At 37.2% G+C, this 23,766-nt stretch overlaps 1 protein-coding gene across 11 annotated transcripts in view; it reads right to left on the bottom strand.

The window, feature by feature from the left end:
- Positions 1–5,367: 5,367 nt before the first annotated feature.
- The window catches only part of smoc1 (SPARC related modular calcium binding 1), a 69,493-nt gene continuing 51,094 nt past the window's right edge, over positions 5,368–23,766 (bottom strand). For 5 of the 11 annotated variants that reach the window (XM_053509989.1, XM_053509996.1, XM_053509997.1 and 2 more), the window contains 5 exons: positions 21,420–21,496; positions 20,075–20,180; positions 17,935–18,182; positions 14,981–15,014; positions 5,368–6,137 (listed from right to left, as the gene is read on the bottom strand). In XM_053509989.1, coding sequence (XP_053365964.1) covers positions 6,098–6,137; positions 14,981–15,014; positions 17,935–18,182; positions 20,075–20,180; positions 21,420–21,496 — 505 coding nt within the window. In that variant the 3' untranslated portion in view covers positions 5,368–6,097. Of the gene's footprint in view, positions 6,138–14,960; positions 15,015–17,934; positions 18,183–20,074; positions 20,181–21,419; positions 21,497–23,766 lie in introns of all 11 variants that reach the window. The other 6 variants (XM_053509990.1, XM_053509999.1, XM_053509991.1 and 3 more) reach the window with 5 other exon arrangements.

Below are 23,766 nucleotides of genomic sequence, written 5' to 3'. Positions count from 1 at the left end.
TAATTTATTTAAATAAATCAGCTCAGGAGTCAAGAAGAGGACGGAAAAAAAAAAAAAACTTTACACCTTTGCATTTACACATACACACATGCACACACACACACACTCTCTCACATCTTTAAACAGCTGCATCATTATAAAACTTCTTTTGAACTTCACAAATGCCACATGTGTCAGTGTAAGACAGATGTAGTGCAGCTGCTTGTAAGCTTTTTTTCATCTCTCCACCCACCCGTCTCCTTCTGCCAGTCTAACACCCTCAAGCCTCAATCCCATATTATCAATATCTTCTACCTTCACATACAAACCAGCATCGCAAAGTATATAACACACTCATCCTCACCAATCTAAAGCATGGGTGACTCCACCAGTTCTGTTTTTAAATCCATCCGATTCACGTATGACTTGGCACAGGTTTTATGTCAGATGCCCTTTCTGACACAACCATCAAATTCTACCAGGGCTTGGTCAGGTTTAGGGAATTGGCTGCCCCAATAAGCTAAAAACTACAAGGAACATTCAAGCCAAACTGGGACTTGTGATGAAGTTTCTGGTGAATGAAGATGTAAAAGTGATTGACACTTACAGAAGACTTCAAGCACAGTACGGTGATGAGACTCTTAGCCACAGTAAAATATCTGAACAGTGCACGCATTTTAAGGAAAGGTTTATGTCAATGAATGACGATCCTGACTGAGGTGGCCCACTGCAGTCGTTCCCGTGAACATTCAGCGAGTGGAACGACTGAAAATCAATGGATAACTGGTCACCAATTTACCACAAGGAAGAGACACATCTGTCTGGTTGAACTGTACACAGAATCATTCACCACTTGCACATTACAGGAACTGGGCTGGGAGTTATGGTCACATCCCCTCTACAGTCCTGACCTCACTGCACCACATTTATACATGTTTGGGCCATTAAAGGAGTTCCTGGGAGGCCGGTGTTTCAGACGTGAATCAGTCTGGCAGTCCGATTGGTTCCCGGCATACTGAGGAAAACTTTCTTCCTTGATGGTGTCCAAGCACTAGTGAAACCCTGGGATAAGTGCATTCGTGTAGCAGGAGATTATATAGAGAAATAATGGGATCTAATTGATTGAGTTCCAGTTTGGCTTAAAAAATCCCCTAAAATCATAAAAAAAAAACACTTAAAGAACACCTTTAAGGGGTTTGTTTAGAGTTAAGGGAAATTCCTGTGTTTATTTATGACTTAAATCTGCACTATCGAAAACCTTCACATTTATATCATTTATACTTTATATTCTGACTTTCATTTCTAGATATTTATTGCACCAGGGCAAATTCATTGGTAAATGAAAGTGTTTCTAACTGATCTCTTTAATCATCTTTTTTTCTGTTGTTGTTGTTTGTTTTTTAGATTTATGAAAGCCCTTCCTGCAACTTTGACAATAATCTATGATAGTTTGATTAGCTGTGATTGCAGCCATGCTTATTGAGTCAAGCGATTTGAAACAGCTGGAAGACTATGGCCGCTCAGCCGCAGTCTGGAAGCACTTCAGGGGGCACGCACACCGACTCCTGCAGGTGGGGGGTCACAGAAAATGGAGGGCAGCTGTGAAAAGAGGTGTGGGCTTTACTAAAAACCTCATCTGAGGCTTTGGCCAAATGCTTAGTACATTACCACATGGCGTTTCAAACCTAAGCTGGTCATTAAACTTGCCTTGACTTAATTAAGCAGATGTCCTGATTCACAGATTCAACCTGGTGTTCAGATAGAGACAATTATGTCTTAATGACCCCAGTCATTAAGTTTTTTTTTTTTTTTTTGTGGTTTAAAATGCTTCATGTTACAACATGATAATATATGTGATTTTTTTTTTTTAAATGCAGATAAAAAAAATGAAAATTAAAATTGACCTTTGTGAAAATTTGCATTTCAAAGGTGATTTTAGTTTCTCAGTCTCTTAATTAAACTGCCATCTTTTGCATTTAAACACAGATCTGATATCAGGACACTAAAATTACTTAGTAGAAATATTTAATACATTTTTGGCTTATTGTGTTTTTCATTTTAATTACTTATATTTGTAATATAAATTGCATGACAATTAAGATCTTTCATTCACGAAAGTATTGTTGTAAAGTTAATACAGTGGCAGAAAAAAGTATATGAACCTTTTTTGGAATTTCATGTTTTTTCTGCGTTTATTTGTCATAAAATGTGATCTGATCTTCATCTAAGTTAAGAGAACTGACAAATACAATGTGCCTAAAATAACACAAACAATTGTCATCTTTCATCGTGCTCTTTCAAACCTTATCGTGCTAGCGGAGTGCTAGTATAATGTGAATCCTAGAGTTAATGACCTGAAAAGAGCTAAATAGAGTAAGTTGTTAGCATACCTGGAGTCTTGTTAAGAAAACGAGTTTCGACCGATTAAAAACCACTCAAACTTTTTAAGTAGAATACGCATATGTGAGCCATGGGTCGTCAAAAGAAGCTTTCAGAGGATCTTTGATCAAGAATTGTTGATTTTACAGCTGATTAATCTAAAGCTGATTACAAAGTGATTTTAAAGACTTTCACCAGTCTCTTGACTCAGATGAAGATCTTGACCTACCCTTGACTAATGACAAACTAATGGAAAAAACAAACAAAAAAAAGGTTTACATACTTTTTTTTTTGCCACTATATATTATTGCGGTTACCTTCTGATAACAAAAATTGTAACGTGTCTAATCACACTTCCGTTAACAGTCATAGAGGCTGCAAATTTGTTTAACAAGGTTTAATGTTTTAATGCAATGTTTAATGCTAACGATTTAATGCTTTAAAACCATAAGTGGAATTATTGCCCCAAACAGCAAATCTGCTTAAACAAAAAGATGTTTAGTTCCTAAACAGCTTCAAATGCAGTCTCTTGTTGCTCCTGGAACCGTGAGCGCACAGCATGGAAGCTCCTGTCCTCACATCTCAATGATAAACCTTCTTTAGATGTAGAATGTAATGTCAAGCTTCACTGGCACCCAGGAATGAGTGTGGATCGGCCTCTTGCAGCTGGACTGCGCTGCTCATTCAGATTGGATAACGATGTGCAACCTGTGGATCTGTCACACTGAGCTGGTCAGAACGTAATTCGCAGCACACTGTAAAAGGATTTACTTTTTTATTTAACTTACATGGACAGTGTATTCTCGTATCAGACTTAGTGTTCCTGGAATAGGCTCCAGATCCACAGTGACGATAATAATGAACTGCTGAAACAAAAATAACTGTGGAAGGAATGTCTTTTGAGAGAGGGCAGACGTAGGCACCGGTTACACTTTGTAAGAGGTGATGAGCTTCCTCTGCAGCATAAGAAACTTTCTCTAGCATAGACTTAAACAATGTGCAACACAAGGTTAACTAGAGAATTGGCTTCAACTATATGTTTAGGTTGTTTTCAGTCTCGTCTAGGGGTCGCCAGAGTGAACCGCCGGACTTGGCACAGGTTTTATACCCTTTCTGACGCAACCATCCAATTTTATCCGAACTTGGAATGAAACATGTTTAGACTAAAAAGTATATTGAGTCTGCTTTCTTCACTATCTTCCTCAATTTCATTTATTTATTTTTTTTGTTACTGTTAGAAATTCTGATAAGTCTCCAGCATGCCTTGATTTGAGTTCTTTTCCATTTTTGGTCAGGGTTTAATCAAGAAAATTGCTAAAAAGCGTCAAGACTGGCTGTGATAAAAAGGGTTCAGAACTCCCAGTGCAACGCAGCCGGATGAGTATGGGTCTTAGTCTATGGTTGTTGATGTGGATTCCAAATTCTCCAGATCTCAATTAGATGGATCAGCCATGGGATGCACCAGACAAGCAGGTCTGATCCATGGAGGCCTCGCGCTGCGACCGACACCACGATAAGGATCTGCTACTGATGTCTCAGTGCCACACACCACAGCACACTCCCAGACATCATGCCATGAGATGGGCCAGAGCTTCCCCAGTGGCACAAGAGGAACCTACATAATTTTGGGCTGAATGTTTTGTTTTTAAATGTTAATGTTGATTTTTATACAGTATAAGAAGACACTCTGCCTTTGGAGGGAGGAGGGACTTTGAGGAATGAAAAATGCATTATTTGAGCAGTATTGCAACAGACACACTTTGGGGGAACAATAAGACCTGTGTTAATGTGTTAAGAAAATATTAAATAATCAAAAATGGGACCTTTTAATTATTTTTATTTTTTTGTTATTACCCCAGATACTGCCTTTACTACTAACTGTTGGGCTAAAAATGTTCTTTAAAACACACTACTATTGCAAATGTGTCGTTTGATTCAATATTAAATAACGTCATACAAATACTTGAGATTGTGTTAATTTACATAAATATCGCAGTTATTCACAGTGGCAGCCTCTCTAAACATCAGGCCACTGAGTAAAGATGACTAATGATGGCAAATTTCAAAACTTTTAAATAAACAGAGGAGTGACTGATGAAAAGTGTATTTATTAACACACAGCCATTTAAGTGGAATAAACAAACTTTCAAACAAACTCAGGCTGAGAGCAAAACACTTTAATTACACAATTTACTCGAAAAGAGGTTCTAAATGATGGCAAAAACTGTTTAGAAAGACCGTGGCATGACTGAAAAGACCAAAAAGCACATATGATACATATTTACAACTTCACTGGTTCATTTTTTTCCTTTCACAAGCCAAAGCAATCACATCCAAGGACGTCTCCACACACACGCATCCAAACACACACACCTCTCCCTCTCTTTCTTTCTCTCTCTCTCTCACACACACACACAGACATACACACACCATCTTTCCTCGACCAGAAAGATCACATTAAATGGTGTTCTCTATACCTCTGGAATATTTTCTCATCTTCCTCTTTCTAAATCCTTATCTTAAAGGACTTTATAACACATCTATAAGTACTGATTAACAACAACAACAACAATAATAATAATAATAATAATAATAATAATCATAATCATAATATTGATACGTATAATTTCCTTACATAATATGAACATACGGCTGCGTTTGGCGTCTCAGGAAATGAAACCCGAGAGAAAACTCGATCGTGTTGTTGTTACAGTAAATCGCGAGTTAATCATAGAGGAGACATTTTATTACAGACGGCGATTGTTTTTAAAAGGGTTTGTGTCGGGAGCTGTTATGTGAAGGATCTTAAAAGGCGAATTATTACATTATTTCCCTTTATGTATAAAAAAAAAGCTGTGCTTTTGCAATACTGACAAATTGTTCTTGCATTAAAATGGATTATTACAGAAATGTTATTTTAATCTTATACATGTGTTATGAAGTTATTACGAAGGCAAAGAATGTATCTGGCATAAATTCTTGTGAAAAAGTTATGTAGAAATGTATTATTATTATTATTTAATTATCCATGTTAAGACTGTTTATTAAACATGATTTGTTGACTTAGCAGGTGTTTCTTATAAAACAGTTGCTATGAAAGTTTTTAAACACAATCATCTTTCGACTGATCTGATACTGTACATCATCCTTGGCTCATCTTTAAGTGAAGTTTTATAAGACGCGTGATACGCAATTTAAACCTGCAACACGTGTGTTATGCTCATGATCATCTACACACATCATGTTGTGCTGGCAAACCATGTTTTTATATAGTTTTTATCTCGTTCTTGCCATACATACAATAAAAAAATAAAAGACGTGATCTTATATAAACAAACTGGTTATGTGCAACTATGACCGCTACGTCAGGAGACTACATGGAAGGTTTGTGATTAAAATCTGGTGTATAATACTGACTAGACCTCGCTGTGAGTTTAGTATTATTGAACACACTTATAACGTGTCGTGCGGGTTGAAGCAGGTAGTCAGCCACGTGTCCGAGTGCCATATAATGTTCTTATGCGATGCTTCGTGCACTTACATCAGAGTCATAAAATGTTTACAACGAAAATCAGAGACAGAGCGAATGTCTACCGACAGGAGAAGAAAAGTGCAAATATTTTGGCTCCACCATTATCATTTCAGCATAATTTGTTTTTTCTCTTTAGGAACCTCTTCTTCTTTTTTTTTTTCTCTCTTTCTGTTCAAGTCGTCAGCTTGTCTTCTCTCTATTCTTGGCTCATCTTCTGGAAGCTTCTGTCCTCACACTAGACGGCCTACTGGGAAGAAACAGGATAAGAAATGGGAGTCAGTGTTCACTTCAGTGCTTCGCATGACAGCTCGGCTAATCCCACCCTCAACCATGGAAGAGCACACACACACACACACACACACACACAAATATCTTGTCTGGAAATGACAAACAGGCCGAGGACGATATGATGAGATGCACACCACAAGACGACTTAAATCCCAGCTCTTCCGCACATAAAGGATGAGATGATTGATGGCGGCTTCTAAGGTGCAGAGGATTCTCAAAGAATGTATGACATGCATATAGCGTGTGGATGTGTGTCTAAGTGTGTGTGTGTGTGTATCTGAGCACGGGAGGATGAGATAGAGTTCTCTCCCTTTCGGAAGTCATGTGGGAAACAGATCTCCCCTCTGTGATCAGGCCGTAACTCTTCCTCGGCCTCTACCTTTCTGTGCTCATCCCTTTTTTCTCTCTCTCTCTCACTTACTTTATCTCTGGCCTCAGTTCTAACTGCTGACCCTGCCGGGCTGCTTTTCAACACACTATTGTGGTTTATACAGTGCAGACATCTGTATCATTTATCTGGCCGGATAGTCAGAATATATCATAATATTAGGGGGAAAAAAGCTAAGTTTTATTATTATTATTATTATTAAAACACGAAGCAACCTATTGAACTCATTAGTTGTAACTATAAATGGATAAAAATGTTCCTTAAACAGCAAATAATTGTGGTTTTGGGTAAACTGCAGTAATGTAAAAGGAGTAATAAAGTATTTTACATGTTATTATGGGAAAATGATCGTCACACGTCGTTGATTATTCTCAAACCCCCCCAAGTGTTTTGTTCATTCCAGGCCTTAATTCTTTCTTATTTCTGAAAAATAATGTAATGGTTATTGTTGAAGGTGTAATTATGTCTAATATTAGAGTGATTAAATGACTATAATTATTTAACTTTTTTTATATAACAGCGCATATGTACGTGTGTGTATGTGTGTTATTTTATTTCTGTAAATACCTTGCATTATTGTTTCACAAACGACAATAAAACATTCATTTAAAAATGAAATAATAATTAGCTTTATCTGAAGTCATACAAATTATTTGATTGCGTATAAATCATTGAAGGAATGTTTGATCTTGCAGAGATGAAAAATTCCTAACACAGTGACTCACCCTAACTAAAATATTCTTTTCTATAAAATGTTTCCCTCAAACTTAATTGTGCTAATTGTTACATCATCACATCATTCATATTCACTTTATTTCACGAAATACTGCAGAGTATGACTTACGACAAACTCGATCCAACATTACTCGTGCGATTGTCGGAATCAGCGGCATGGGGTATGGGATACTCCTTTTGGGTCCATTAATCATGGTAAAGCCAGCGAGTTGAGGAAATGGAGGGCTTTGACTGGGGTAAGGAGACCAGATTGCTTACAGGTGGCATCTGAAGACAGGAGTGGGAGCGTTCCAGTCAAGCTTCATAGTCCATGGGGGAAGGGCAAGTGTAGTCGAGGGTTTTTTTGGCCTGGAGGACTGATCACATGGCTGTGTGTGTGTGTGCGAGTTAAAGAATGAAAGGTTAACAGCAGGTTCCTGGGGGGAGGCGGGGGGAGCGGGGTGACGCAGGTGTGCTCCAAGTCAAATACCAAGGTATGTTTCTTGTTTTATTACACCCGGCAGATTTACTGCTTACACTATACTCGCTGAAAAGTAGATGCTCGTGTATGTGGACCACGACAGACAGTACTATCAAGCACAACTATATATTTGAGCACTCACAAGATAACTTGACTTTTATGTCCATTATTTAGTGTGATGGCCTTTAGGAGCTTTTTTGGAGAGAATTCGAGAGTTCTCATTTGTCCACCAGTTCTGAAGACCTTGTAAGATCTGAGTGTCTGCGCACTCAGTCTCCTCTATAGCTTCAGTCCCATATGGCAATTAAGAGGCTCCAGAGAAGCAGTTCACTTTGGCCTCTCCTCATTCAGCGGGGCAAAGTGGTGAAATAGCCGCGCCATTAAGGACACAAAGCTGTTCCCCGGACACGATCATCTGATAAAGCGGAGAAACCGGATCCGCTCTGCCTTCGAACAGCCTCACCTGAGTGCTGATCTGTGATTAGAGCCATGCACACTGTGGCGCAGTGCAAAACAAAACAACTTACACACAGTTTACTGAATCACCAGCACTCAGGATCTGCTGTTCCCCACATGATCTCACATCAGGAAATTTGTATGAAAAGATAGAACTGTTAAGTTTGGGTAAATTAATAAAGTCATGGATTAAGATGCTTCTTGAAAGGAAACATTCTTGAAAAACTGATTTCCTAATAATTTCACATCAGGTCTATTTGATGTCCGTCATTATTCCTTTAATAAAGAGTCCTAACGTTTTAGCCAGTCGATGTCAATACAAACCGAAATGTTGCTCTAAACAAAATGATCAACTTGTAATTTAAATTTACTCCACTTTATCCTGCATACAGGGTCGCGGAGGGCCTGGACCCTATCCCAGAAGACTTAGGGCATAAGGTGTGGTACACCCTGGATGGGGTGCTAATCCATTACAGGGCACACACACACACTCACATGCTTATTTACACACTACTGTCAATTTGGGAATGCCAATTAGCCTAATCTGCATGTTTTTGGACTGTGGGAGGAAACCGGAGTACCCAGAGAAAACCCACCAAGCATGCAAAGTCCACACACAGACCCGAGGCGGGAACCGAACCCAGACCCTGGAGGTGCGAGGCATCAGGGCTAACCGATCCGTGCTGCTTATAATAATTCAATTGTCTTGAAATATACAAGACATCAAACAGGATAAATAGCAACAATCTTTTACGAGATGGTTATGTTGTAAAGAATTTCCACATACAAATATACTGCATACTCAATGTCTTGTATTTCATATGCAAATAGAACATAAAACTCCTGCTTTTACAAAATATAGCGGTCTAATATGACCGTCTGAAAATGAAAACTTTCTTTTTTTTTACTTTTTGGCTAAACAGAACATAATATGCAATAATTTGACGATGTAAAGGTTTTTTTTCCTCCCTAGTAACCTATAAACTATCAAAATATTCTAAAGGTCTTGGGGCAATGTGAAATGTATGCAAATAACTTACCTAAGTTTTAAACTACACAATTAGCAATACCACTCTTTTATGAGACCCGGGTTAACCTGCTTAACCTGTCGCTTGCAAGTCAAACAGCACTAATAACAGTAAAGGAGAAAAACGCACTCTGGATCCTGCAGCAATTTCAAGTAGAATATTCAACACAAGCCCTGACTATGCTGTCCAGATGAACCTAATGTTTATCCTGGCAGAGCTGCCATACACTTTCTAGTCTAATAAACATAACTATCAAGAGCACATTTGCCTTCTGGTTTCGGCATTACTCACTCTGCTGATGTTACAGCATCTGAAAGTCACTAACAGCTTTAACTATGATCACTCTCTGAGAAACCTGGTAGAAAAAAAATCGAACTAATAATCGTACAGAAGAGTGTGTAATGAAATGCGCAGGACAGGTGTGTTTTAGAGAGATAGAGAGAGGGAGAGAGAGAGAGACAGGGAGAAGAGTAACTCCCGAAACAAAAGCCGTGGAAGAATCGGCCACCCGGGTTTAATAGGCCTCCTAATATTCAGCGAAGACATAAAAGTTAAACTGTCCCTCTGCAGGGTAACAATTAGTGTGTTCAGAGCTCTGGCTTTCCTCTGTGATAAAGAAGGAATGTGGTGTTTGATAAATAGAGGTCATGACGTGAAACACTCTTAAAATCATTGTAAAGTTTGCCAGCAACAAAAAAAAAATGGGATATCAGTGACTTAAGCCTGAAAGTTCCTCAATAATTACCCCGGGGAAAGTTCCTTTTATTTAGAGTCAGCTTACACACAGGGTTGATTTTATATACATATAATAAAACTGTAAAGTTGGTGTGTCTGATATTTGCAAAATAATAAATTGTGGGACGTACGATGAGTAACAACACATCAAGATCGTTTTTTTACATTTTGGTTTAGTCTGTTTGTTTGTACCACTGAACACATTTTAATGGGTTTTCACAGGTGTGTTTAGCCGAGCTTGAGGTAACATACTGTATAGGCTTTGTTCCATCGCAATCAGCCCACAAGAAGAGAAGATATGCTACTCGGAAATTTATATGGAAAACGCTATGTTATAAAAAAAAAAATCGACCTTGTGAAAACTAAAAATTCAACAGATGGCGCTGTACAATTAAAAAAATAATAAATTTGATTTTTTTTGTATAGCGCTTTTAACAATTGTCATTTAAGTTTGAATGGAATGTGAATGTGTACGAAACGAAATGGTTGTCCAGATTGTCCCTGGTGAGCAAGCCGAGGGCGACAGTGGCGAGAAAAACTCTCTGAGATGGTAATAGGAAGAAACCTTGACAGGAACAGGGAACCCATCCTCATCTGGGTGAAACAGAGAGCAGGAATTAATCTGCATTCATACTGCGTGTTAGTTGGCAGGCAGTTCAGCTACAGTATAACAGTTGATGTTAATTGATGTTAATATGGAGTCCAGGTACTTATTAGAGGCTCAGGTAGACTTAAAGGGGTCATCCAGACACATTTTTCATTAAATGTTAATATGATCTTTAGGGTCCTAATAAAAAGTTTGTAAAATATTTTTAATAAAAAAATTTTAATGGTTGTGTAAAAAAAAAACACTACTTTTAACTGGTAAAAACAATGCAGTGCTTTGTGAGTAATGCAGTCCAAACTGGAAAACGCTGGATTATGGAGCCTGAGCCTGTTTTCTTCAGTCGTTTTTGGTTTGATTTAAGTACGGAAACTACGCGGAAGTTTGTAATATCGCCTGACAACGCAGAAATTAAAAGAATGGACATGCATTGACTCGATTTGTCTTTCTCATCACTGCATGGGCATGAATTAACGGGGCTGTTACGCTGCCGCGAGCAACAACAACATAAAGCGGAGAAGCTTACCGAGAGAGACACGGACGCGATGTGTTTACTGATGTGTTTACATGACTTCTTAATCTTCGACAGACATCGTTATAAACCATCTAACGTAACAAAGGTAAGCATAATATAGTTTTCTGACTACGTACACAGTTTGCAACTAGACAATCACCTTAATGCATTGTTTATTATAAAAGGCCGATTAGGGATTATATAGAGACAGATGTACACAGAGAAGAAGCCATAACCATGTTCTATGAGAGTGTAAGTTAACTTACACTCCGCATTTATCGTGATTATTAGAAAAGGCGATCTGCAAAGACTCATAGTAAAATAAATCACACTCACTGAGCCTGGTGAAGATGAAGCAGGAACACGAAGCGTTAGTACAGATCCATTTTTTAGGAGCTGCTTCCTAGCAAAACCTGCTTTATATTGACCCGCGTTTATAAAGCAGTCTGGTGAAAAATGATTAGTGCAAACATGAACGCATTTAGGTAATTTAGGTACGCACTCTCCTAACACACAGTTCAGTCCAAACAGCTTAAAAAAGTGCATGTAGGCCCGTATGACCCCTTTAAATACGCCGTTATGAGTGTGCAATTGAAATCTACTTACTACTAAATATGATCTCACACCTTCATATCGCACACTTCACGGTAACACATACATTTTTTTGTTCGATCCGAAATTCAACAGATGGCGCTGTACTGTACATTTTTAAAAACATGCTTATGAGAGTGCAATTAAATATCGCTTGAACTAAGTTGTGGGCACATCTAGTATAAAATAAGCATATATTCTATAAGCAGGAGTCAGTTTTATGCATACAAAGTCACACTGGGATTTGTGCTAAAATTTGCATAAGACTGATTGACATTTAAGCGCAGTACGGTGATGAACAAGAAGTACAGTAGAAGTAAATATAATGCTTAGGCAGATTTGGGCCACAATTTTTCCCCATTGCATCACAAAATGACAGTTAATTATGCACAAATATTAATAGTCATGAGCTACTAAAGTACACTGAGGTCAGGAAATCATAACATGAGCCTATTAAAAACCCTAATTTGCTTATGTGATGTGATTTATTTAATTTAATTAATGGCAATATTTCTGTTAATTTGGTGCAGTCTCCTGCAAGGAAAACTTGTCCAAATTCAACATTCAAGGGCATTCATTAGCTTTGGTTACGGATCGTTTAGTGTGTCATTTATTTATAATAATAATTACTTATTATTTATACTATTTATAAAATAGTTGCCAATTATGATGCTGGTTTAAAATAAAGTATCTATGAATTTGACAGACAGTCTTATTAATACAGTTCATTCATGTCTCTTTGATTAACCATTCAGGAATTAATGCCATCATTCATACCACCACTTTTTTTTTTTTTGAGGGGGGCTCATAAATAATGGAACAAATGAACATAATTACAAACATAAGGACTGCCTTTAATACTTGGATGAAATGTGTGTGTATGAAAGTGTGTGTATAAAAAAAAAGGCTGTAATTCCTGATTGATTAAGGCCACACTTTGTGAAAGCCTTGACTTAAATCTGAAAGTCTTTACTTGCTCCCATATTTGAAATTCAGTGTGGTGGTGTACAGAGGCCATACGCCAAAAAACTTCTGTTCCAAAATTTATGGACCTGTGTGTGTTTAGGCAGTCTGCACAATTTTTTTTTATTTTTTTTTTTTAGTTGAGCATAAAACTGTCAGCCGGTGCTGCTGGACTTCATACCGCTTCTTATTTGACCCCACATCACACTGCTCACTTCTCTGAATATGGCCCTTTGACAGAACTTTATTACACGAACAATCTTTGATTAGCCAATATATTAAAACTCTTTAACCTTGAAGGTTTTTTTTTTTTTAATCCTTAGTCAATTATAAACCATGCCTGCTTTAAATAATGCCTCATCTGTTCAATCTGACACTAGGAGAAGACAGAGCCAAGAAAAATGCCATCTATTCATTTCACAAATCAACATAATACATTGAGTGAGAGATTTAAAGGTGTAAAGTCAGCTGCTATTCACTGCAGGAGCGGTGATGCTACTGAAGATACAGTGCTTTGCTTTAGGCCAACATCTTTAAGGAGACAGAAAAAGTAAAAAAAAAATAATAATTTCAACCTTAGCTGCTGCCAAATTCAAGAAAATGGGCACACGCTCTCATCGTGTCCTAGATATTTTGGCAGAGTGTGTCCCAAACCTTGAGTATGCTCATCAATTTTCAATTCAGTGCGTTCCAGTGAACTGACATAAAACTGTCTGTTGGAAGACATTTGCACCAATTTATCAATGCCTGACTGCGTGCTGGGGAAGGCATGCATGTCTACAGGGATCTAAAGCAAACCAATGGACCGGGGGCGAAAGAAACCCCTTTTGGCTGTCCAAATGAACCTGATGTTTATCCTGGCGTCCCTGGCCACACGCTGCCGTGTCTGACGTTATGCCCCTTCTCAGCCACTGTTTTTCAGTGCGAAGCAGGTAGCGCCAGAGTAAACACATGAGCTCAGGCCTCGCTGGACCCGACACAGCCCGCAGTCCAGGGTAAACAGACACAACACTCCTAATAACGAGACGATCCCACCAGACAGAAGAGAAGCGAGAGCAGCGGGCTGATGAGCTGTCATCACGTAGTAACCACCAAACTATGATAGAGCTTCTCAGGCTGAGAAAAACACACTCGCAGGGAACGAGGGAAGCTTGTGAGAAAAAAAAAAAAAAAGCACAGTAGCTCTTAACATAAATTGTACTGAACGGTCTGAAATATGAAATGTTTATCCACAGCTCGCAGGAATAAAATAGAGGCGATGTAGTTTTTCTAAAATAACAAGTGACACGAGACAAATTTGAATTGTAGCCTTTTCATAGAGTAAAGTAAATAAAAATCAATCTCGCTGCTTATAAATACTAAAAAGGCCTGAACTCTAGAGTAGGAGGAAGAAAACAATCCCATTTCCTCACGGCGTGCTGGAGGATCGCGATGTCTTGAGCATCCACATTTTCCTACATGTGATCCAGGCGTTTCTGCTGTTTCATCATGTCCTTACAATATATTGTGAAAGATTAAAAAAAAAAAAAAAGCATGACAAAAATACGATCAGAAAGAACAAACCACCCTCCTGATTGCTGCTGCGTATTTTAGATATAATATCCTACAATTTGGGATTTATTACAGTGGAAACATTACATTCACTCCAAATAGACTGTCAGTTCATATCTGTAAAGTAGAGAAGAAAAAAAAAAGTGGTTTCCAGACATACATGGGTTTGAATTCAATACAAGTTCTGGAACATTTCATACCATGGCCAGTGATTCTTTTTTTTTATTATTAATGTGGAGGGACAGCAGAGACATACTGTAGATGTAAAGTTATAACCCTCACATCGAGCGCTGCATGGACAAACAGGTGCATCCTCGTCTGACAGGTGTCCACAATTGGGTCAAAGGAGGGCAAGACGTAATTATTCCCAGTCAGACACGATGACCCTGTCTCCTGTAATTCCACTACCTCATTGCCGCTCATAGACTGGGCCATTGAGGTCAACTGAATGGCTGACTGTCACGTCACCAACGTAATGTTTCTTCAGCATTAAATATTAACACTTCAGTCTAAACACGCAGCATCTTCGCTATGACACGGATAGATTTAAATATGAAAGTAATTGGTGTTTTCAGCTCTGCCAACACACACACACACACACACACACACTATATTGGATTGTCAGCATCACTACCTCCTCCACTAACATGCTGAAATTCTGTTCTGTGTTAGTGATTCACAATGTTAATGAATTATATTTGCAGCCATCTGCAGCCACTCAAGCACATGTTAGTGAAAGCGATTAGTGTTGCCTTACTGAACAAATTAGTTCCTTGCCTTGTCCCCTGACTGCTGCTGCTTGTTGTAGGACCTGCAAAAGAGGAGTGAGTGGGGAAGAAGGACAGAGAAGGAAAAAAAGAAGAAAGAAACATAAATCTTCCCCTACATTTAGTGTCATGAGCATCCAGGAAACCTTGGAAAGTGTTCATATTCTGTTGGTTTCTTCATGTTAGTTTCACCGTTTGTTGCACAGTAATGCCTACATAAATAATGTCGCATGCATAACAATACCTTAGTAATGACATGAGTTAACAAAGTGGCTAATTAATGAACAGCTGCATTACTGAAAAAAATATTACGATGCATGTTGGTGCACAAGAACCATTAGATGTCGTCTTATTTTTAGCACGTCCTGTTATAATAATGGATAAAGTTTTATTTCTCTTTTAAAGAGCTATTTATTTATAAACAACGTATCCTGTACAGTGAGGTCAATAAGTATTTGATCACCCTGTGATTTTGCAAATTCTCTTACTTAGAAATCATGGAGGGGTCTACAATTTTCAGCATAGGTGCATTTCCACTGTGAGAGACAGAATCTAAAAAGAAAAATCCGGAAATCACGTTGTATGGTTTTTTAACAATAAGCCAAAGTCTAAGTAGATACATGGGGTATCAATGATGCTAAGAATGGTAAAGAATCAGCCCAGAACTACACGGGAGGAGCCATGAAGAGAGCTGGGGCCATCGTTTCCAAGGCTACTATCAGTAATACACTAAGACGCTGTGGTTTAAAATCTTGCATCGCACAGAAGGTTCCCCTGCTTAAGTCAGACCATGTCCAGGCCCGTCTGAAGTTTGTCAGGGACCATCTGGATGATCCAGAAGAGACATGGGAGAAAGTCCTGTGGTCTGATAAGACCAAAGTAGAACTTTTTGGTCTTAACTCTATTCGGTGTGTTTGTAGGAAGAAGAATGATGAGTATCATCCCAATAATACCACACCTACAGTGAAGCATGGGGCTGGAAGCATCATGCTCTGGGGGTGTTTTTCTGCACAGGGGACAGGGGACGTCTGCACTGTATTAAGGAGAGGATGAACGGGGCCATGTATTGTGACATATTGGGCAAAAACCTCCTTCTCTCAGTCAGAGCATTAAAAATGGGTCGTGGCTGGGTCTTCCAACATGACAATGACCTAAAGCACACAGCCAGGAAAACCAAGGAGTGGCTCCGTAAGAAGCATATGGACTATTTAAAAGCAAAATAACTGGTCTTTGAGAGTTAGAAATCTGGCTGATAAGCAAGTGATCAAATACTTATTTGACAGTAATTCACAAATAAATTGTTAAAAAACATACAATGTGATTTTCGGATTTTTCATTTTTTTTTTCAAACTTGCAAAATCACACAAATACTTACTGATCTCACTGTATAACTTAAACATTTAACATCTCTCACTTCTTTTTCAATTCTCTTTTATTAGCCAACTTGTACATACTGTAATTTTTCCAGCTAAAGTTTTCTATAGTGGTACAATTTTCTCTTATTTCATATTTTATTTTTCTATTTGAATACTCCAATTTTTTTTTTTTTTTGGTTTTTAGGTGACAAGCCGTCATCGTATAAGCATTTCACTGCATATCAAACTGTGTATAGCTGTGTGTTTGACAAGTAAAATTTATTAAAATGTATTTATTTATTTATTTATTGAATTTATAGTTATATTCAGTGTAATGGAAAGCCAGTGAAAGCAGTTAATAACTCATCACTTATGTTACAGCTCAAAACAGTATTTTTCTTCCAGGTTCTTTTTTGCTCTCTCTCTCTCTCCCTCTCGCTTTCTCTCTCTCTCTGTCTTGCAGCCTAAAAAAAACACTCAAAGCACAAAGAAAACTTTTCTATGCTGGAAAACCAACTTCTACCTTAAAGACCCCATCCAGGAACATTTAACAAAAACATCTTTTTTTAAAAAGTGTCACCATATCACTAATCAGGACTGCACGATTTGATAAAATTAATTGCAGTTGTCGTTTTAACTGTGGATATTTGAATATCTGGTTGTTTAAACTGTGATAACTATTCAATGTCAAATTTTCCATTTAAACGTACTGTATTTATCCAGGCTAACAGCAAGTAATGTCATAAATGATCTCATAAAGAGGATGTTTGCCAAAATATATCATCTCAAAATGATATGAAAAAAATACTTTTTAAATTATTAATTTATTTTAATTATTAATTATTGACACTAAATTCCAGATTGTGTGTATAAAAAAAATAAACGAAAAAAAAAAAAAAAACAGGCAATTGCAGTTAAATAATTGTGCAGGTCCATATTACGATTTTGATTTTTAAGCGATTATCTGTGCAGCAATTATATTTTTCTTTGCAATACAGCGGCTTTTTTAAAATATCTGTTCAGCATTAGACTATTAGCCATGAATTCACTGTTACTTAAAAAACAATTACATTAGAACCTAAGTTTAAATATAAAACTGTCTATATTAAATTTTGTGTTACAGCCAGCACAATTTTCCACAAAACTGATTCAATTCAATTCAATTTTATTTATATAGCGCTTTTAACAATGGTCATTTCACTGCTTTGTTTGCAATTCTTAATAAATAATATACAGTGATAAATAGGAATCATGACAATGTATGCAAGTATCATTTATTAGTATAAAAATCAATAGTATATAATAATTAATTACAAATAATTACATAAAAAATATATATTTAATATATTGCATATTATGTACTGTATATATATATATATATATATATATATATATATATATATATACACAGTACATAATATGAAATATTAAATATATATATATATTTTTATGTAAATATTTGTAATATAATTACATGAAAAATATATATTTAATATTGTTTTATATATATATATATATATATATATATATATATATATATATATAATTTTTCTGTAAAGCTGGTTTTAATTGTTATCACAATTATTCTTCATAACTTTATAACGTTCACCTTCTTTATTGACGCCAAGGCACCCTTTTAGCTCCTGCAGAGTAATGGCCTTGTTCTTGTTCAGGTCGCAGTAATCAGCGAACTTGCGATAACATTTCTTGGGCTTGGCCTTCTTCTTTACGTAACGTTTCAAGTGCTTCATCTCCTTTTTGCTGATGTCATGGCTGCCGTTGGTGTCCAGCTGAAAGAAGTACCATTGCACCACGCGCTCCTCCAGCGTGTGACTCGGGTCAGGCTCTGGGAACCTGCTGAAAATTGGTGCTGGGTAAGATGCAGTCAATGCAACGTATATAGCTAAAACTCATTTCTGTATGACGTAAACTGCTTGGAGACCACGTCACATACCATTTTCTACAAAATTGGAAAAATCAGCATGGTTTTGTTTCATGTATAAGATTTGTATAAGTGTATATTATACAGGTATTTGTATAAGACTATGTGTTGTAATAAAATAAATATAGCTCAATTCTCATTCCTCAAAAGTTATTTTATAATTCATACCCAATCCATGCTGACACACAATTAAATATGTTTATATTGAAATATTTGTGACTCGTCATAGTCAGGTATTAAGTTGCATTACTGCAGTAGGTGAAATATATTAATAAATCCTCAATTTTGGCAAAAATCAGTTAATAAATAACTTTTCTTCCTGATCCTTCAAAAAAAACTAAGAAAGTTTTTATCCTAAAAACTGTTTAAATACACTTTACCAAACACCTCCAGTTTTCATGTTAGTAAATAACATTATTTTTCCTATTATAAGCCCTTGCTGCTGGTAAAGATATTTTTCGGGGTGGCAGGGAAATCCTGGTGTCAACATGAGGCTGAGGGTTCCTTCCTTCTTACATCACGGAATATTCATTCAAATATTCTCAAAATAGGATGAAGGGGGAAGGAGGTCCACCTTACAAACAAACTCGCACTGGCCATATCTCAGCCACCCGACATACATTTAAATCTGAAAATATGGATAACTCAAATCACCCAAAATGTGACTTAATACCTGAATTGGTGTGATCAGTCACATTTGTTAAACATCATGTGTTTAGCTATTTTTTGTTACTACAGTAGCATGATTAATGATGGTATTAGCAAATAACTTAAAGCTTTGCATGATCATCTGATTTAGCAGAGATAGGGTAAAGTGCCAGACAGACTATAGCAATCAATAATGTGCTCCTGTATTTCTCTGTAAGTGTTAATTCCAACATGGTATTGGCAGGTAGTCAGACGGGAAAGATCATATAGAAAGGCTTTACCAAACCTGAAACAAGCCGAGTGTGTAAAATTAAAAATTTTTGGTGCCACTGAAAAAAAAAAAACATGTAAATCATGAAGATTGATATGGAAGCCTTTCAGGGTGGATTTATCCTGGTGTGATTTTTGTGATTCAGTGATTCAACCCTGTTTTGTGATGTTCTCTTTTTTTTCTTTAAAAATTCCAACATAGAATTTTATTGTTAAGGAAAAGAATATACAGTAGTATTACATTGGAACCTTGGATTGCGAGTATAAATAGATCTTTATTTGAGAATTTGTACTTATAATCCAACACACTCGTATAACAATGTAAATTTTCCCATAAGAAATAATGAAAACTCAGATGATTCGTTCCACAACACAAAAATATAAATATAAACATTATAAATACAAAATATAAAGTAAAAATAAAACAAATTAACCCACACTTTACCTTTGAAAAGAATGGTGACTGGTGTGAGTAAGATGAGAGAAAAGAGGAGGAGGAGGAGGAGGAAGAAGAAAAGGATTGGAATCTTTAAAAAAATGTTCTGACTTTAACAAGGAACCTCTCTAATGACACTCGCTTTTGACTTCTTTTGAGGATTGTGTGGAAATGTGACGTTGCATTATCGTTAAACAGAATCATCTCCCGCAATGCTACAGACTGGTTTCAATGCTAAAGTTACCTGTATAATGCTCATGGATCTTGACTATACGAGTGACGCACGCGCACTGAGACCGAGCATGGAAGACAATTTCCCATAATCCCACAACCATAAAACGTATTTAATTTTTTTTTTTTTTTGCAAAACACTTGCAGACTAAGTTACTCGCAATCCAAGGTTTAACTGTAGTTTATTTCTTTACAGATTTTTAAAATGAAAAAGCTTCTTACCTCCCACCACCAGGGGGAGTTGGTGAGTTAACGGCCTGTACCATGTCTGTTGTTAGGGCATCCAACAAGCTGGTTATGAATTCTAGTTTCTTTCCATCTGAACAGCCTATATCAGATTTGATCAAAGAATACAGTATGAACACACTCACACAATGACAAAATGCTTGTCAATTTTGCTTTTAGTCAAAAAAGACATATTTTTTTGTTCACAATAAACAATGGAAATTTGCATGTATAAAAAAACATGCAAAAATAATAAAAATTGAAAAAATGTAGAATGCAAGGTGACATAATGTTCATCCAGCAACCAGCACACTTTTTTAGCACGCTGCCCAACACTTTCGACCAGGACCTTTTAATTGCTCCAGATGTAGAGCCATAACAGCACCCTAATTGTGTCTCTTAAAAAATGACTTGAGAACACAATAAACGAATTCTAGTTTTACATTTTCACCCCGGTCTCCACTTCTTTCACGTTCTTATACACTCTCTCTGACCTCCTTATGCACCATTCCTTCTTGTTCCTCTTGTTTGACCTCTGGGAAAGTGTGTGGGAGTTTGGAGTCAGGTTGCATGCAGGTGAATCCAATTACTGTAATTGAGGCAAGGACGAGAGTCGTGACGCACCGTTTGAGCGCCTCACCACCTCTCCAGGCGAGTGTTAAATTAGAGCATGTCGAATATTGGATCGAACTCTTGTTCTGAATGGATGCAAAATATTTGATTTGAACAAAAAGTTTCAAAAAGGTCGAGGGGTTAATTAGTCATTGTTTTTTTTTTTTTTTTATCACTGAGTATTTTTACAAATAAGAATCTAAAGTTGTTTTTTTTCTGAGTGTGCCGAGTCATATAACTAGAGTACATAAAAATAATTCCCCTCAACCTTGCAGGGGCAACAACACCCCAGTCGACCCCCCACCGCCCCATGTCCCCTGCTCCTAATGTAGCACCCCCCCACCCCCCCTCCACTGCTATAACCAGCCATAAAGCACGGTACACATCTGCTACACAGTCAGGAGCCATGTTTTACTCTGTAAATACACCAGATGGGGAATTAAAGAGCAGTTATAATGAAACTTGAAATGAAGGGGAGAAAGTAGATCAACCAAAGTGAAGCCCAGGAACCTTGTGAAAAGTTTCCCACTTAAAAGAGAGACCACCTTGAGGTGGCAACACATGGGAGTTATAATCCTGTAACCATTTCCCAAATGATGTTAGTGAGTGCGACTAGCAACTGAAAATGCACAAGTATCACAGCTATGAAGCAAGAAGAATATTGGCTTTGTTTCACACAGTGGGTTTAACAGGGAACAGTTAAAAAAAATACACATTGTTCTTTCCTCACCATTCAGTTCTCTGTCCCTGAACGGATCCTCCGTATCAGACACCTGGGGACGGGCTGCGCAATCGGGGTTTTTATTTCTAAGGGAAAGCAGAGAGTGAGAGAGAAAGAGAAGGAGACGTTTTTTTTTTATTAATTGAGACACAACGTCAGTAAAAATCCGGGAAGTCTGGAGACTGGGAAAATCCACACGAGCAAAGAAAAGAAAAAACATCTATTGTGTCACCAGATAAAGTAATGAGTCACGAACATTTTAAAGCAAAAACTGTGACCTCTTTGCTTGGAAAGTTTACAAAAGAGCAGTTTTGCACAACATGCTTTGCTTTAGTTTTATATTTTCATTAAAAGTGATTGAAACACTCAACTCAAGGAAAAAGAAAATGAATGAATGAGCACGTTATTGAATTTCCTTTTGTTGGTCACTTTTATTTAAGCTTTGAACAACAAGAGTTTGCTGTGTATTTTATTTGGCTGCTTGGTCCGAGTTGGATTGCTTTTTGTTATTCTGTATGAAAAACAAACTTATTGCCACATAACGTCTTAGACACGAGAGTACACTTTGTAACACTTTTTGGGTAATGAAAGTGTTAACGTGCCTAAGATCCATTCGGCAGTTAAATACTCTGAACAAAAGAATGCGGGCAGAAAAAGTGCCTGACCTCGAAATGAAACTGAAAACTAAATCTACAAGCTGAAATATTTCGATAAAAGCAGTTATCCAAACCATGACATTTACAGGAAAAGGCATCACATAAATGATACAAGAACAATTTGTCCTTTTTACGAGAAGACAGATTGAGCTACATTCAGAACTGGGGACTAAATTACAACAATGTTTCCCGGGGGGAAAGTTATGAAATTTAGATTTCAGTTACAAAACTGCTTGAGATTTTTTTTTTTTTTTTTTTTTTTGCGGTGTCGGATTTTGATGATAAAAAATGTCCAGTGTGTAGTTCGAGCTCCCGAGGTTACCAGATTTTTGAGAGGATTGAGTATAAGTGGGGCTTTTCAAATGGATCCAGGATGATGCCTTTAATATTAGCATTCCATTTAAAGCCAAAAAAATGTTGGCAGAGTTGGAAAAGTGGAAATGAAAATCACATCGTTCGTTTGCTGTCAAATGTGATAAAAGACAATAAAAAAGTGATAAACCAAACCATATCAAACTATAAAATAAATAAAATAAAGTTTAGCAAGTATAAAAAAGACAAAGACTAATGTTTATTGTGTTAAAAAAAAAAAAAAAACTATAGCAGTCACATGATACAGTGGCCAAAAAAAGTGACCATTTCGAAGGGGTCAAATTAAATGGGCTGCATCAAGAAAAAAAAACATCTAAGGAGAATTAAAATTATTGAAACTGGGCTAAGAATGCTTCAGCACAGTAAAACCTGGGTAGTGTAGTGCTGATTCATCAATTGTGTGGAAGAAATGTGGGCAGAAAAAACACTTTATGAATCGAGATCACTTAAACACTTGAATTGGTAATACAGTAACAACTGGCCAGGGGTAGCATTGGACTACGGTTCGGAGTAAGTCGCTCTGGATAAGAGCGTCTGCCAAATGCCTAAAAATGTAAAATGAAAATAAAAAGTGGACCAAGAATGAAGCCCTGTGGTACCCCCCAAGGAAGGGCAACAGTTGGAGTTGGAAGTGAAACCATCTATAAATTAAGGGGCCAGGGGTAGCTCAGTGGTTAAGGCATTGGACTACGGTTCGGAAGATCCCAGGTTCAAACCCCACAACCACCAAGTTGCCACTGTTGGGCCCTTGAGCAAGGCCCTTAACCCTCAACTGCTCAGATGTGTAATGAGATAAAAATGTAAGAGCGTCTGCTAAATGTAAATGTAAACTAGAGCTAAGTTTAATAGTGAAAATAAAAAGTTTTTTATACACACACACACAATGACTAAACAGCTGTGTGTCCATAAGAAAACCACTTGTTAGTGAGAAAAAAACTGCAATTACAGCTCGATTCAAGTTGACTCATTTAAAAATTGAATAAAACCTTTTCATGAACTTTAACATAATGATACTATGAATTTATTAATCATGTCTTGATGGCAAGGAAAATTAATATGAAGCATGAAACTGAGACATACCTCTGCTTTACTCCCCACGTGCAAAAATATCTCTCATTACCTCAGAATATTCTCTCATCACTCACTCATTCTCTATACCGCTTATCGGGAAGGCCTGGAGCCTATACTCACAGGGCACAATGTGGGGTAGACAGTCACATCTCAGGGCACGCAGGTACGCAAACACAAACAAACAAGGAATTTAATCCATTCAACCTCTGTAGTCCAACTAGGGACTGTGGAGGCCAGTGGTGGCCATTGTATTTATT

This window comes from Clarias gariepinus, chromosome 13 (assembly GCF_024256425.1).
Source record: "Clarias gariepinus isolate MV-2021 ecotype Netherlands chromosome 13, CGAR_prim_01v2, whole genome shotgun sequence".
Lineage (NCBI taxonomy): Eukaryota > Metazoa > Chordata > Actinopteri > Siluriformes > Clariidae > Clarias > Clarias gariepinus.
The sequence above is the reverse complement of the archived record's forward strand: the minus strand, read 5'-3'. Positions and strand labels throughout refer to the sequence as shown.